The sequence below is a fragment of the Bubalus bubalis genome, chromosome 18 (assembly GCF_019923935.1).
Source record: "Bubalus bubalis isolate 160015118507 breed Murrah chromosome 18, NDDB_SH_1, whole genome shotgun sequence".
Taxonomy (NCBI): Eukaryota; Metazoa; Chordata; class Mammalia; order Artiodactyla; family Bovidae; genus Bubalus; species Bubalus bubalis.
The window spans coordinates 56,569,358-56,585,550 of NC_059174.1; the positions used below are offsets into that span (position 1 = coordinate 56,569,358).

At 48.8% G+C, this 16,193-nt stretch overlaps 2 protein-coding genes across 2 annotated transcripts; both read left to right on the forward strand.

The window, feature by feature from the left end:
* The first annotated feature begins 2,215 nt into the window (after nucleotides 1–2,215).
* Nucleotides 2,216–3,039, forward strand: LOC112580408 (myeloid cell surface antigen CD33-like). Its single transcript, XM_044931401.2, is given in 3 exon segments — nucleotides 2,216–2,249; nucleotides 2,314–2,694; nucleotides 2,900–3,039. Coding segments are annotated over 3 exon segments (555 nt in total).
* Nucleotides 3,040–4,611: 1,572 nt separating this feature from the next.
* Nucleotides 4,612–15,690, forward strand: LOC102396071 (myeloid cell surface antigen CD33). The gene is made up of 8 exons (XM_006079991.4): nucleotides 4,612–4,753; nucleotides 5,009–5,069; nucleotides 5,134–5,514; nucleotides 5,722–6,000; nucleotides 6,304–6,348; nucleotides 8,007–8,103; nucleotides 10,219–10,300; nucleotides 14,191–15,690. The coding sequence occupies exons 2-8, from the start codon at nucleotides 5,036–5,038 to the stop codon at nucleotides 14,359–14,361; spliced, it is 1,089 nt and encodes a 362-aa protein (XP_006080053.4). The 5' UTR covers nucleotides 4,612–4,753; nucleotides 5,009–5,035; the 3' UTR covers nucleotides 14,362–15,690.
* Nucleotides 15,691–16,193: the final 503 nt, after the last annotated feature.

Genomic DNA, 16,193 nt, shown 5'->3' on the forward strand with positions numbered 1-16,193 from the left:
GACAGAGGAGCCTCACGGGTTACAGTCCATGGGGTCTCAGAGAGTTGGACACGACTGAAGTGACTGAGCACGCAGGCAAGTGATGAAGAGTAGTAATTCTGATACATGCCCTGGAGTGCCTTGCTCCCTGGTATGCAGGGTGGTGTGGTTTAATCACTAAGTCGTGTCTGACTCTTGTTGAAGGAGGAAACAGAACAGGTTCTATCTTGAGAGCGGGACTTCATCTTGGGCCGGACTGTGGACTTTGAGCTATATGCCCACTATCTATGGAAACAACATACCAACTAGAAAACCAGGCCCCAGGAAGGAAGAGCCCCAGGGCTCCCCATCCCCTAAAAGAATACCCTAATTATCTGTATAACCGAATAGAATCATACTTTCTATTATGCTTGTTGGGGTATGACCACTATTGGTAATTGTCCACTGTTAACTACCTAGGCTTAAGGCATATGAATCAAGAGTTAACTTTGATTGTATCTTTCTTTTTCTTTGTTCAGACTAATTTCAGGGAATTTGGGGAGGTGGGTTTGGGCACATACACTTAGAGTGTATAAGGTTTTCACAAAAACTGGTTGGGGTCCTTGGCTAAGAGGAGACTCTGCCTTGCACCCGCCGGTGTAATAAACTGCACTCCACTATCTGCAATGTCCTTCTAAGTGAGTTTGTTTCTCAAACGCGTGGCTACAACATTATGACCCCAGGGACGGTAGCCCGCCAGTCTCCTCTGTCCATGGGATTCTCCAGGCAAGATACTGGAGTGTGTTGCCATTTCTTTCTCCAGGGGATCTTCCCGACCCAGGAATCAAACCCAGATCTCCTGCATTGCAGGCAGATTCTTTACCTACTGAGCTATGAGGGAAGCCCCCGGTACCAGAACAGGTTCCAAAGGACAGGATGTAGAGCCAGGAGAGGTGGCAGCAGGTCCCGGCTTCCCAAGTGCCTTGGGTTGTTCATTGCCTTCTCTGGACTGCAGCATCTCTCTGAAAGATGGGTAAATGAGCACCATCTCCCAAGACTGCCAAGCTGCGATAAGAGAAGGTCTGAGGTTCCTCTTCTGCATGCACACACACACACACACACTTCTGTCAGGACTTCCTCTTGCTTCACAGGGCTATTGGTTCCTTGAAAGAGGGAACTTAGACATCAGACAATCCCAGAAAAGAGCTTGGCCCTTCCCATTGCCTCTACTGTGCCCACCTGATGAAAATAATTGACTCCTTGGAAAAGACCCTGATGCTGGGAAAGACTGAGGGCAGGAGGAGAAGGGGACAAGACAAGATGAGATGGTTGGATGGCATTACCAACTCGATGGCCATGAGTTTGAGCAACCTCAAAGAGATGGTGAAGGACAGGGAAGCCTGGTGTGCTGCAGTCCATGGGGTGCAAAATCAGACACGACTGAGTGACTAACAGTTTCACGTTCACTTTAGGAGGCTAAAGCTTTCTTTTACAAACAAGAGGCATGGGATGTGGGGTGGTCTGTCTCTGGGAAAGGCCCTTAGGGTCTTGGTCAATGTCAGCTCCACACCTGGAAGAACTGAGGACCTCTAGGGTCTGGACTAGGTCCCAGTCACTGGGTTCTCAGTCCCAGCACTGTTGACTTTGGGGCTGGATGATTTCTGTCACAGGAGTAGGGGCTGGGTGTGGAGTATAGCACGTTAAGAAGCTTCCCTGGCCTCTGCCCACACCCATCAGATGCTAGTTTCACCCAATATCCAAATGTCCCTTGGCATGTTGGGGCAGGGGTAAGAACAGTCTGCACAACAAGGTGACCCTTCCTGGCCAGGGCAGCAGGACCCAGCCATCCAGACATCTACCACATCCCCCACACCACATGCCTCTGAGGTCTGCAGACCTCCCTGGCGCACCCATGACAGGTCAGGAGGTGCGTCCACCAAGGTCCAGAGTCCTGGAGGTTCATAAGCCACATTCCTCGTCTCCGCTGCACTGCTGGATGAATGAGCCCCAGATGGGGTCAGGACAGGGGTCCCCTGCTTGTCTGCTCCTCTCTGGGCAGGTCTCTGGGGTCTCTGGGCCCAGGGGTGTCCTGTCTGCTGTGTGTGGAGCGGGGGGAGCTCCGGCTCTGAAGTTCCTCTTCTGTGAACAGAGTCTCTTGCTCCTCCCCAGCTTCCCACGGGTCTCCCCACAGCCCTACCTCCCTCTGCCTTCCCCTCTCTTTTCACACAAGGACGCCCAGACACCCTCCAGCTCAGACATGCCGCCACTGCTGCTACCGCTGCTGTGGGCGGGTGAGTGGACGGTGGGGCAGGGGTGGGTGGGGCGGGGGCTTGGCTGATCCTTGATTTCCCACAGGGTCCCTGGCTCTGGGTCCGAATTAGTGGCTGAAAGCACGGCGGTCTGTGTCGGTGCAGGAGGGCTTGTGTGTCTGCGTGCCCTGCTCCGTCTACTATCCCAGCGACTTCCACAATGGTTCTACCCTTGTTCACGACTTCTGGTTCCGGGAAGGGGCCAAAATGTTCGTGGATGCCCCTGTGGCCACAAACAAATTAGATCGTGAAGTTCAGGAAGAGACCCAGGGCCGATTCCACCTCCTCGGGGACCCCAGGGACAACAACTGCTCCCTGGAGATCAGAGACGCCAGGAAGAGTGACAGAGGTTCCTATTTTTTTCGTGTGGAAAGAGGAAGGATGAAATGGAGTTACGTGTCTCAACTGTTCTTCTTGAATGTGACAGGTAAGCAGTGGATCTAGGAGAGGCCACAGTGGGGGTCATGGGGGTCCCAGGTCAGGACTGATATGGGGGCCCCTCCTGGGAGGCTCTGAGGGTAAAGCAAGTGGGGGCTCAGAGGTAGGGGCTGGACTGAAGCCTGAAGCATCTCTTGGGGGGCCACACCTAAAAGCCTCCTCCAGATCCCCGGTCTGCCCCCTCCTCTCACCAGCCCTCACCCACCAGCCCCACGTCCGCAGCCCAGGGGCCCTTGAGCCCGGCCGTCAGGGGAACCTGACATGCTCTGTGCCCTGGGCCTGTGAGCGGGCCACGCCGCCCACCTTCTCCTGGATATCAGCTGCCCCCACTTGACTTTACATTCCAGGATGTCTGGCTCTAGGTGAGTGATCACACCATCGTGATTATCTTGGTTTGAAGATCTTTTTTGTACAGTTCTTCTGTGTATTCTTGCCACCTCTTCTTAATATCTTCTGCTTCTGTTAGGTCCATACCATTTCTGTCCTTTATCGAGCCCATCTTTTCATGAAATGTTTCCTTGGTATCTCTAATTTTCTTGAAGAGATCTCTGGTCTTTCCCATTCTGTTGTTTTCCTCTATTTCTTTGCATTGATCGCTGAGGAAGGCTTTCTTATCTGTCCTATCAATAGATAAAGGGATAAAAAAGATGATGGTCTACGTATATAATGGAATATTACTCAGGCATAAAATGGAAAGAAATAATGCCATTTGCAGCAACATGGATGGACCCAGAGACGATCACATTGAAGTAAGTCAAAGACAAACGTTATATAAATCACTTATATGTGGAAACTAAAAAAAAAAAAAAAATGAATGTATTTACAAGACAGAAACAGGCTCACAGACATAGAAAACAAATGTATGGCTACCAAAGGGGAAAGAGGATGGGGGGAGGGATAAATTAGGGGTTTGGGACTAATTTAGGAGTTTGGTGTCTGACTCTGTGTGACCCTATGGACGATAGCCCACCAGGTTTCCGTGTTCATGGGATTCTCCAGGCAAGAATACTGGAGTGGGTTGCCATGCCCTCCTCCAGGGGATCTTTCAGACCCAGGGATGGAAGACAGGTCTCTTGCATTGCAGGTAGTCTCTTTACTGACTGAGCCACCAGGGAAGCCTCATATACATACTGCTATATATAAAAGAGATAATCAATGAGGACTTCATGTATAGCAGAAGGAATTCTACTAAGTATTCTGTAATAACCTATATGGAAAAAAAAATCTGAACAAGAATGGATATATGTATGTGTATAACTAAATCTTGTTGCTGTACAACTGAAACTAACGCAGTCTTATAAGTCAACTATATTCTAATACAAAATAAAAACTGTATTGAATTGAAAAATAAATCCTTTGGATAATAAAAAATATCCTATTATCCTATTGTCCCTCTATCTATATTAAATTGAAAAATAAAAGAAGTTTTGTCTGCACTGACTCACAGAACATGTGTTTGCCCTTTTTGTTTTATGTGAAGCAAGATGCTATACAGTCTTATTTTGAAAATGCAATTGAAAGTTTGTGAATCAGCATAGAAGTTTTTTTCTTTAAAAAATTCCATGTCATAATTCCAGAAAACCCCCAGAATGCTGCCAGGACACTAATTCTAGAAAACCCCAGAATGCTGCCAGGACACATGGCAGTCTCACCAGTGACAAAGCTCTAGACCTGGCAGTGCTGTGTGTTGGGGGAGAAAGTGAGGACCCCGGGCAGGGGGCATCTATCCCGCCGGGACCAGGTGAGTCATATCCCTTCTGGTCTCCAGGTTACCACCCAGAGACGCTCACCGATGGGGGGATGCCTGAATGGGTGGCTGGCTGCTGCCTTCACTCCACCCAGGAGCCCCTTCTTGTCTTCTGCTCCAGACACTCCCACAGACCGTAAAGAGCCCTGCATCTCGCAGGAATGACCACCCGAGGGTCTCCGTGAGGCTGTGACTCTCCAGGTCAAGAGTGGAGTTGAGCAGCGCCCTGGTGTAGACAGTGGAGCTCGGATGGGAGAACCTTAGGAGGCCGCCTGAGTCCCAGCCCTCGGTGTCCTCAGAGGTCCGAGCTCTGGTGCTGGAGGGACGAGCCCCAGATGGGGGTCAGGATGGGGGTCCCCTGCTTGTCTGCTCCTCTCTGGGCAGGTCTCCGGGTTCTCTGGGCCCAGGGGTGTCCTGTCTGCTGTGTGTGGAGGGGGAGGAGCTCCGGCTCTGAAGTTCCTCTTCTGTGAACAGAGTTTCTTGCTCCTCCCCAGCTTCCCTTGGGTCTCCCCGCAGCCCTACCTCCCTCTCCCTTCCCTTCTCTTTTCACACACAGGACGGCCAGACACCCTCCGGCTCAGACATGCTGCCGCTGCTGCTGCCACTGCTGTGGGCAGGTGAGTGGACCGCGGGGCGGGGGTCGGCGGGGCTGGGGCTCGGCTGATCCTCGGTTCCCTGCAGGGTCCCTGGCTCAGGATCCGAGCTACAGGCTGAAAGCACCGCGGTCCGTGTTGGTGCAGGAGGGCCTGTGTGTCCGCGTGCCCTGCTCCTTCTCCTATGCCCAGAAAGATTGGAAAGACTCTGACCCAGCTCACGGCTACTGGTTCCGGGAAGGGGCCGAAATATCCGTGGATGCCCCCGTGGCCACAAACAAATTAGATCGTGAAGTTCAGAAGGAGACCCAGGGCCGATTCCACCTCCTCGGGGACCCCAGGGACAACAACTGCTCCCTGGAGATCAGAGACGCCAGGAAGAGTGACAGAGGTTCCTACTTTTTTCGTGTGGAAAGAGGAAGGATGAAATGGAGTTACATGTCTGAACAGCTCTTCTTGAATGTGACAGGTAAGCAGTGGATCTAGGAGAGGCCACAGTGGGGGTCATGGGGGTCCCAGGTCAGGGCTGGGGTGGGGGCCCCTCCTGGGAGGCGCTGAGGGTAAAGCAGGTGGGGGCTCAGAGGTAGGGGCTGGACTGAAGCCTGAAGCTTCTCTGGGGGAGGGGCACACCTCAAAGCCTCCTCCCGATCCCCCTTCTCCCCCCTGCTCTCACCAGCCCTCACCCACCAGCCCCACGTCCGCAGCCCGGGGGCCCTGGAGCCCGGCCGCCCCGGGAACCTGACCTGTTCTGTGCCCTGGGCCTGTGAGCGGGCCACGCCGCCCATCTTCTCCTGGACATCAGCTGCCCCCAGCTCCCTGGGCCCCAGGACCCCCTTCTCGTCGGTGCTCACCCTCACCCCACGGCCCCAGGACCACGGCACCAGGCTCACCTGTCAGGTGAAGCTCCCCACAAGTGGGGCGATGGTGGAGCGGACCATCCTGCTCAATGTCACCTGTGAGTGAGGGGTGAGGACGCCGGGGGGTGGGGTAGGGGGGGTGCTGAGGGTATGCGGGCAGGGGGGCCAGGCTGGGGATGTGAGGTGCTCTTGTCCTGGAGGCCCTGCTGAGGAGGGGGCTAGAGGGACATAAGGACTGTCCCTCCTGGATTTTTGTGGCTTCTGGGTTTGTGTGTGGGGGGAGGGGATGTCTACACTTGTCTCTCTCTATCCATCCCCAACCCCCCCTCCCACCCCCCACCCCCCCCACCCCCCACCCCCCACCCCCCACTGAGGAGGGAAATGCTCTCTTCCTGTCCTAGGTGCTTCACAGAACCCAAGCAATATCTGCGCAGGGGATGGCACAGGTAGGAAGGAGCCCCCTCCCCCTCCCCGTGGGGCATTGACTGGAGTGGGGTCTCTGCCAGCTTGGCTCAGAGCTGTACTTTCAAATGATGTACCCACATTCAAATCATGGGGCTTGAGCAGGGTCCTGCATTGAGACAGAAGCCCCCATTAGGTCTCATCCCCAATATCCTCCAATTCTGGTCTTGCCAAGTGACCCACATCCTCCTCCCTGCCCATTCTAAACATGCTCTTTGCCCTTCACCAATCACTGAAGTCCTCAGCTGGCTTTTTTTTTTTTTTTTTTTTTTTACAGCTGGCATTTTTTAAAATTAGACTTTATTTTGAGGAACAGATTGAGACTAAACATGCTCTTTATCCTTCACCAATCACTGAAGTCCTCCGCGGGCTTTTTTTTTTTTATGAATTAGACTTTATTTTGAGGAACACATTGAGGTTCGCAGTAGAACTGATCAGAAGATAAAGAGACTTCCCCTGCCCTTCCTGCACTTTATTACACACACACAGCCTCTCCCTCACCAACATCCCCCTGCTCCTAGGGTACATGTTGCAGTGAACTTCCACTGACACATCCTTTTCAACCAAAGTCCATGATTGATGTTAGAGTTCACTCTTAGCATTGCATGTTTCGTGTGTGCATGTGTGCTCAGTCACATCTAGCACTTTGCCACCCCCTGGACTGTAGCTGCCCAGGCCCTTCTGGCCATAGAATTTTCCAGGCGAGGATACTGGAGTGGGTTGCCATTTCCTACTCCAGGGGCTCTTCCTGATCCAGGGATGGAACCTGCGTCTGTTCTGTCTTCTGCATGGGTAGGCGGATTCTTTACCATTGTACCACCTGGGGTACTTTTCTTGGGTTTGGACAAAGATGTGATGACATGTATCCACCATTAGAGTGTCCCTCAGAGTGGTTTCATTGCCCCCCAGTGTCACTTGGGGCCATGTTTTGACAGTCAGCACCACCCCCACCCCAGCCCTCACGCTGACCCCTCTCTGGAGCCCAGCGCTCCCCTCGTTGCTCTAGTCCCATGGGTCATGACAACCGGACAGTGAGCCCCATCAGCAGTCTCTCAGCAGTGCCCATCCAATCATTGACAAGTAATGTCCAGATGTACCTCATCTTGAGTGTTGGGGTCCCAGGAGGCTTGGCCAGGCAGGGCCAGGAGCACTGTCTGGATCTGATATGAAGGTCTGAGAAGGTTCCTTCTTCCACTTACTTCTGGAGGCTCAAAACACCACCGTGAACTCTGAGTGACAGCGTCAACAGAGGCCGAGAGAGCAGATTTAGACACCCTCTCTGGAAGGAAGGAGGGGCCAGGCCTTTCAGCATCCCCCAAAGACTCGCTGTCTGTCTGTCTGTCTGGAATGTCCACGGGGCTCAGAGCCTCATGGCTCTGCTGTGGCCTGGTCTGGGGTCTGTTACATTGAGACCCTGGATGGAGAAGTAGCTGACTCCAAGGAGAGCTGAAGTTTGTTGGAAGAGTGTGGGCTGGAGAGGCAGTGCCGCTTAGACTGTGCCCTTCTGAAAAAGGCTGAGGTTCTGAGAGGGGAGGGGGAACCGAGCAGCTGGACCCTGCATGTGAGGGGCGGGATACCCCTCTCCATGCTGAGGAGAGGAGTCAAGGTTGGAATTCTCTCCAAGTGTCTCTCTCATCTGCAGGGGAATCAGGGACAGGGGCAGGAGTGACTGAGGGGGCCATCGCGGGAGCTGGCGTCACCATGCTGCTTGTTCTCTGCTTCGGCCTCATCTTCTTTGTGTGAGCTGGGCTGGGTGTGGGCCGGTGGAGGAGAAGAGGGGCTTGGAGGGATTTTGAGGACCCAGAGCAAGGGTGGGGATGTACAGGTAATGAGAATCCAGCTAGTAGCCACCTAGCCAGGCATGACAGTGCTCCCAGCCCTGATCCTAGAGATTCAGGACCCTCCTGGACTTACTCTACCCTTTTAAAATTTTTATTGGAGTATAATTGGTTTATAGTGTTGTGTTAATTTCAGGTATACATCAAAGTGAATCCATTATGCATATACCTATATCCACTCTTTTTTATATCCTTTTCCCATATAAGTCATTACAGAGTATTGAGTAGAGTTCCCTGTGCTGTACAGTAGGTTCTTATTACTTATCTCTTTTATGCTTTGTGCTCGTGCTCAGTCTCTATGTCATATCCGACTCCTTGGGTCCCCAAGGACTGTAGCCCACCAGGCTCTTCTGTCCATGGGATTCTCCAGGCAAGAACACTGGAGCGGGTTACCATTTCCTTCTCCAGGGAATCTTCCCAACCCAAGGATCGAAGCTGCATCTCCTGCATTGGCAGGCAGATTCTTTACCACTGAGCCACCAGGGAAGCCCATTTTATGCATAGTAGTGTGTATATTGGAGAAGGCAATGGCACCCCACTCCAGTACTCTTGCCTGGAAAAACCCATGGACAGAGGAGCCTGGTAGGCTGCAGTCCACGGGGTCACGAAGAGTCGGACACGACTGAGCGACTTCACTTTTACTCTTCACTTTCATGCATTGGAGGAGGAAATGGCAACCCACTCCAGTGTTCTTGCCTGGAGAATCCCAGGGACGGGGGAGCCTGGTGGGCTGCCGTCTATGGGGTCTCACAGAGTCAGACACGACTGAAGTGAGTTAGCAGCAGCAGCAGCAGCAGTGTGTATATTTGCCTAGAAAATCCCATGGATGGAGGAGCCTGGTAGGGTGCAGTCCATGGGGTCGCTAAGAGTCAGACACACTGAGCGACTTCACTTTCACTTTTCACTTTCATGCATTGGAGAAGGAAATGGCAACCCACTCCAGTGTTCTTGCCTGGAGAATCCCAAGGATGGAGGAGCCTGGTGGGCTGCTGTCTATGGGGTCACACAGAGTCGGACACGACTGAAGTGACTTAGCAGTAGCAGCAGCAGTGTGTATATGTCAATCCCAATCTCACAACCTATCCCTCCCCTTGTTTTCTGCCCTGGTAGCCATTGGTTTGCTTTCTACATCTGTGACTTTATTTCTGTTTTGTGAATAAGTCCATTTGTACCATTTTTTTTTTTTTTTTTAGATTTCACATTTAAGTGATATCATATGATATTTGTCTTTCTCTGTCTGACTTCAGGCTTCCCTAGTGGCTCAGATGGTAAATAATCTGCCTACAATGCAGAAGACCTGGATTTGATCCTTGGGTCAGGGAAATCCACTGGAGAAGGAAATGGCAACCCACTCCAATATTCTTTTCTGGAGAATTCCATGGACAGAGGAACCCAGTGATTTACAATCCAAGGGGCTGCAAAAAGTTAGACATGAGTGAGCAACCGATAATTGTCTGACTTACTTCACTTAGTGTGATAATCTCTAGGTCCATCCATGTTGCTGCAAAATGGCATTTCATTCTTTTTTAAGGCCAGTAATATTCCAGTGTAGGGCTTCCCAGGTGGTACTAGTGGTAAAGAACCCACTTTCCAATGCAGAAGACATAAGATACATGGATTCAATCCCTGGGTCAGGAAGATCCCCTGGAGGAGGGCACGGCAACCCACTCCAGTATTCTTGCCTGGAGATTCCCATGGAAGAAGAGCCAGGCGGGCTACAGTCCACAGGGTCGCAAACAGTTGGACACGACTGAAGTGACTTAGCACGCATGCATGCAATATTCCATAGTATACAGGTACCACATCTTCTTTATCCATTCCTCTGTCAAGGCACATTTAAGTTGCTTCCATGTCCTGGCTATTTTAAATAATGCTTCGATGAACATTGGGGTGCATGCATCTTTTTGAATTATGGTTTTCTTTGGATATATTGGTGGCCCTACACTTGACCTGCATTAAACACTCACTCCAGCCTCAAAAGAGTGACCCTGTGTCACAAACCCTCTCTCTCACCAGAGTGAAGATCTACAGGAAGAAGGTAGCCAAGACCACAGTGGACATGGAGGACATCTACTCTGCCACAGAGCCAGCTTCCCTGGTGAGTGACATGGGTACCCTGGCAACGCAGCCTGCCCGGTATATTCCCCCAGTGTGTGGGGTGGCTCTGGCCATGCTCCTTTCAGCATGTCCAGAAATGAGCTCTTCCTCTTCCCCTTCTTGCTTGTTTGAAAATGTAGGATTCATTATTATTCAAATATGTGAGGCCGACAGATCAGGAGATGATTGCCATGGAAAAGACAGTTATTATAGTTCCCAGGAGGAGGGTTCATGCCACACCACACAATCACACCATTGTTTTATTGTTTGAGGGACAGGTCATGGGCTTCTTTTGCATGGTTTTGTTGCTAAGCAAGCCTGCTTGGTTTGTGGTTAAGCAGGAGAAGGGAATGGCAATCCACTTCAGTATTCTTGCCTTGAGAACCCCATGAACAGTATGAAAAGGCAAAAAGATAGGACACTGAAAGATGAACTCCCCAGGTCAGTGGGTGCCCAATATGCTACTGGAAATCAGTGGAGAAATAACTCCAGAAAGAATGAAGAGATGGAGCCAAAGCAAAAACAACTCCCAGTTGTGGATGTGACTGCTGATGGAAGCAAGGTCGGATACTGTAAAGAGCAATATTGCATAGGAACCTGGAATGTGAGGTCCATGAATCAAGGCAAATTGGAAGTGGTCAAACAGGAGCTAGCAAGAGTGAACATGGACATTTTAGGAATCAGTGAACTAAAATGCACTGGAATGGGTGAATTTAACTCGGATGACCACTCTATCTACTACTGTGGGCAAGAATTCCTTAGAAGAAATGGAGTAGCCATCATGGTCAACAAAAGAGTCTGAAATGAAGTACTTGGATGCAATCTCAAAAATGACAGAATGATCTCTGTTCATTTCCAAGGCAAACCATTCAGTATCACAGTAATCCAAGCCTATGCCCCAACCAGTAACGCTGAAGAAGCTGAAGTTGAACGGTTCTATGAAGACCTACAAGACCTTATAGAACTAACAACCAAAAAAGATGTCCTTTTCATTATAGGGGACTGGAATGCAAAAGTAGGAAGTCAAGAAATACCTGGAGTAACAGGCAAATTTGGCCTTGGAGTACAGAATGAAGCAGGGCAAAGACTAATAGAGTTTTGCCAAGAGACTGCATTGGTCATAGCAAACACCCTCTTCCAGCAACACAAGAGAAGACTCTACACATGGACATCACCAGATGGTCAATACCAAAATCAGACTGATTATATTCTTTGCAGCCAAAAATGGAGAAGTTCTATACAGTCAGCAAAAACAAGACCAGTAGCTGACTGTGGCACAGGCCATGAACACCTTATTGCCAAATTCAGACTTAAACTGAAGAAAGTAGGGAAAACCACTAGACCATTCAGGTATGACCTAAATCAAATCCCTTACGATTATACAGTGGAAGTGACAAATAGATTCAAGGGATTAGATTTGATAGACAGAGTGCCTGAAGAACTATGGACGGAGGTTCCCAACATCGTACAGAAGGCAGGGATCAACACCATCCCCAAGGAAAAGAAATGCAAAAAGGCAAATGGTTGTCTGAGGAGGCTTTATAAGTAGCTGTGAATTGAAGAGAAGTTAAAGGCAAAGGAGAAAAGGAAACATATACCCATTTGAATGCAGAGTTTCAAAGAATAGCAAGGAGAGATAAGAAAGCCTTCCTCAGTGAACAATGCAAAGAAATAGAGGAAAACAATAGAATGGGAAAGTCTAAAGATCTCTTCAAGAAAATTATGAGATACCAAGGGAACATTTCATGCAAAGATGGGCACAGTAAAGGACAGAAATGGTATGGACCTAACAGAAGCAGAAGATATTAAGAAGAGGTGGCAAGAATACACAGAAGAACTGTACAAAAAAGCTTTTCACAACCAACATAATCACGATGATGTGATCACCAACCTAGAGCCAGACATCCTGGAATGTGAAGTCAAGTGGGCCTTAGGAAGCATCACTATGGACAAAGCTAGTGGAGATGATGGAATTCCAGTTGAGCTATTTCAAATCTTAAAAGATGATGCTGTGAAAGTGCTGCACTCAATATGCCAGCAAATTTGGAAAACTCAGCAATGGCTACGGGACTGGAAAAGGTCAGTTTTCATTCCAATCTCAAAGAAAGACAATTCCAAAGAATGTTCAAACTACTGCACAATTGCACTCATCTCACACACTAGCAAAGTAATGCTCAAAATTCTCCAAGCCAGGCTTCAACAGTACGTGAACCGTGAATTTCAGATGCTCAAGGTGGATTTAGAAAAGGCAGAGGAACCAGAGATCAAATTGCCAACATCCGTTGGATCATTGAAAAAGCAAGAGAGTTCCAGAAAAATATTTACTTCTGTTTTATTGACTATGCCAAAGCCTTTGACTGTGTGGACCACAATAAACTCTGGAAAATTCTTAAAGAGGTGGGAATACCAGACCTGCCTCTTGAGAAATCTGTATGCACATCATGAAGCAACAGTTAGAACTGGACATGGAACAATAGACTGGTTCCAAGTAGAAAAAGGAGTCCATCAAGGCTGTATATTGCCACCCTGCTTATTTAACTTATATGCAGAGTACATCATGAGAAACACTGGGCTAGATGATGCACAAGCTGGAATCAAGATTGCCGGGAGAAATATCAATAACCTCAGATATGCAGATGACACCACCCTTAATGGCAGAAAGTGAAGAAGAACTAAAGAGCCTCCTGATGAAAGTGAAAGTGGAGAGTGAAAAAGTTGGCTTAAAGCTCAACATTCAGAAAACTAAAATCATGGCATCTGGTCCCATCACTCCATGGCAAATAGATGGGGAAACAGTGGAAACAGTGTCAGACTTTATTTTTTGGGGCTCCAAAATCACTGCAGATGGTGACTGCAGCCATGAAATTAAAAGGCGCTTGCTCTTTGGAAGAAAAGTTATGACCAACCTAGACAGCATATGAAAAAGCAGAGACTTTACTTTGCCGACAAAGGTCCATCTAGTCAAAGCTATGGTTTTTCCAGTAGTCATGTATGGATGTGAGAGTTGGACTACAGAGAAAGCTGAGTGCTGAAGAATTGATGGTTTTGAACTGTGGTGTTGGAGAAGACTCTTGAGAGTCCCTTGAAGCGCAAGGAGATCCAACCAGTCCATCCTAAAGGAAATCAGTCCTGAATATTCATTGGAAGGACTCATGCTGAAGCTGAAACTCCAATACTTTGGCCACCTGATGTGAAGAACTGACTCATTTGAAAAGTCCTTGATGCTGGGAAAGATTGAAGGCAGGAGGAGAAAGGGACAACAGAGGATGAGATTGTTGGATGACTCAATGGATATGAGTTTGAGTAAACTCCGAGAGTTGGTGATGGACAGGGAGGCCTGGCGTGCTTCAGTCCATGGGGTTGCAGAGTCGGACATGACTAAGTGACTGAACTGAACTGCCATCTGTTTTCTTGAGTAATCATTAACTTACAGGGGTCTCCCATATTTTTCTACTTACAATCCCCTAGTGGGATTAACTGTTTAATCACCTGTTCTGTCCCTCATTCTGTCCCTATCATTGGGAAGTAGCTACCTTCTTTGAGAGTTTCCCTGTAACATAATAATATTTTCCACATAGGGCTTCCCAGGTGGCTCAGTGGTATAGAATCTGCCTACAGTGCCGGAGAGGCAGATGTGGATTCAATCCCTGAGTCAGTAACATAATATTATTTTCTACATAGGTTTATGTGAGTGTTCTGTAGAGTTGGAAAACAATCTATAGCCTTATATATGTTGAATGATTGAATAAACAGAACCTTGAGAAATGTTTAATAACAGAATGGAAGAATGAATAAATGCTTGTCCCAGAGTCAAATTCACTTCATGGGCCCTCTCTGCTTTCTCATCCCCAAACTACCTTTATGTGACCCTTTTCTTTGCTCTCTGCACAGGATCACCAGCAGGAGTCCAAGTCAGAGGAATCTTCTGACCCCACAAGTTATGCAGGGGCCACCCCCTCTTTGGAGTTGGAGCAGGAGTTGCATTATTCCTCCATCATCTTCCGTGGGGAGAAGCCTCGGGAGAGCCCTCACTCAGAATACGCGGAGATCAGGATCAAGTGAGGCACCGAAGGCCATATGAGCCTCAGCATCGGGACGTTGCTTCCTGTGGGAAGGAGGACCCACAGGCTGATTCTTGGAGACCTAACATCCCCATCAGCAGTGGGTTCATGAACTACTGCCTGCAAGTTTCCTGCTATATGTCTTAGGCTTTGCAATCACAGAGACCTGGGATCACATCCATGCTCTTTCATTTATTAAGAAAGTAGCATCTTGTGACCCACCTACCCTGACCCCCATCCACCATGCTTTGGTGAAACAAACATGAGAAGTCCAGCCTCACAGGGCTGTTGTGAGGATTAAATGGAAGTATGAAATATGCAACAGAAGTCTCGATACATTGTGACTTTTGGCTGAAAATAACCACACACACACAAAAACACACACAACCTGAAAGTTGTGAGTTATGCTTTATTTGGGGATCTTACCTAGGACTATAGCTTGGGAGACAGCCTTTCAGATAGCTCTGAGGAACTGCTCTGTAGAGGTAGGGAGGAGCCAGGATATATAGGCGTTTTTGCTGAAAACAAACGTGTAACTGAACATCAAAAATATCACTGCTAATCACAAAAATCAGATACCTCAAGGTAATGATTTTAGTGCTTTTCTATGTATGGGAGGATGCAAAAGTCTGAGTCCATTGGAAATTATTCCTTAGATATGCATTTTAATAATCTAGGGCAAGTACTGTGTTTTTCTCCACCCTGAGTTCTCCTCAGGGCACAGCAGCGGGGCAGGCTTCTGTGGCTGATGGCTTGATGGTGGGCAACATTATTATTTTGTCTGCACATTTCACCCAGAACCGGGTCGGTCCTGTCCCTGGGTACCACATTGGTTACGTTTGTCAGCCTCTCTCTTACTCAAAACTCTCCCTTGGATCCCTTCCCTGACTTGACCTCCAGCATCATCTCTCTCCATTCCTGAATTTTCCTTTTCCATCCTCTCTACCTCCTACTACTCCTGCTATAGGCAAAATCAAATAACGCCATTTAGAGAATTTGCTAAAGCTTAGAGCTGACCATAGCCAAAAGACTGTTCTCTCTCCTTAATCCAACAGAAGAATTTGCAAGCTTCTCAACCTGATATTCCAGGTCAGCAGTCAGGAGACTTTTTGGTAAAGGGACAAATAGTAAGTATTTAGGCTTTTCAAGCTGTATGGTTCCTGTTGCATTTCCCAGCTTCTGCCCTCTGTTCACAACTATAAATCCCCCAAATGGTGCAAGAGACAACCAAGGAGAATTCTGGAAGGTGGTAAGAAGAAGGCAAGTGGGCTTCAGTTCAGTTCAGTCGCTCAGTCATGTCTGACTCTTTGTGATCCCATGGTCTGCAGCATGCCAGGCTTCCCTGTCCATCACCAACTCCAGGCTTGCTCAAACTCATGTCCATCTAGTTGTTGATGCCATTCAACCATCTCATCCTCTGTCATCCTCTTCTCCTCCTGGCTTCAATCTTTCCCAGCATCAGAGTCTATTCCAGTGAGTCAGCTCTTCGCATCAGGTGGCCAAAGTATTGGAGCTTCAGCTTCAGCATGAGTCCTTCCAGTGAATATTCAGGACTGATTTCCTTTAGGTTTGACTAGTTGGATCTCCTTGCAGTCCAAGGGACTCTCAAGAGTCTTCTCCAACACCACAGTTCAAAAGCATCAATTCTTCAGCACTCAGCTTTCTTTAGTAAATATTTAGGCTTTTCAAGCTGTATGGTTCCTGTTGCCTTTCCCAGCTTTTGCCCTCTGTTCACAACTATAAACCCTAAGAATGATGCAAGAGACAACCAAGGAGAATTCTGGAAGGTGATAAGAAGAAGGCAAGTGGGCTTAGGACCCCAGGAATGGAGGA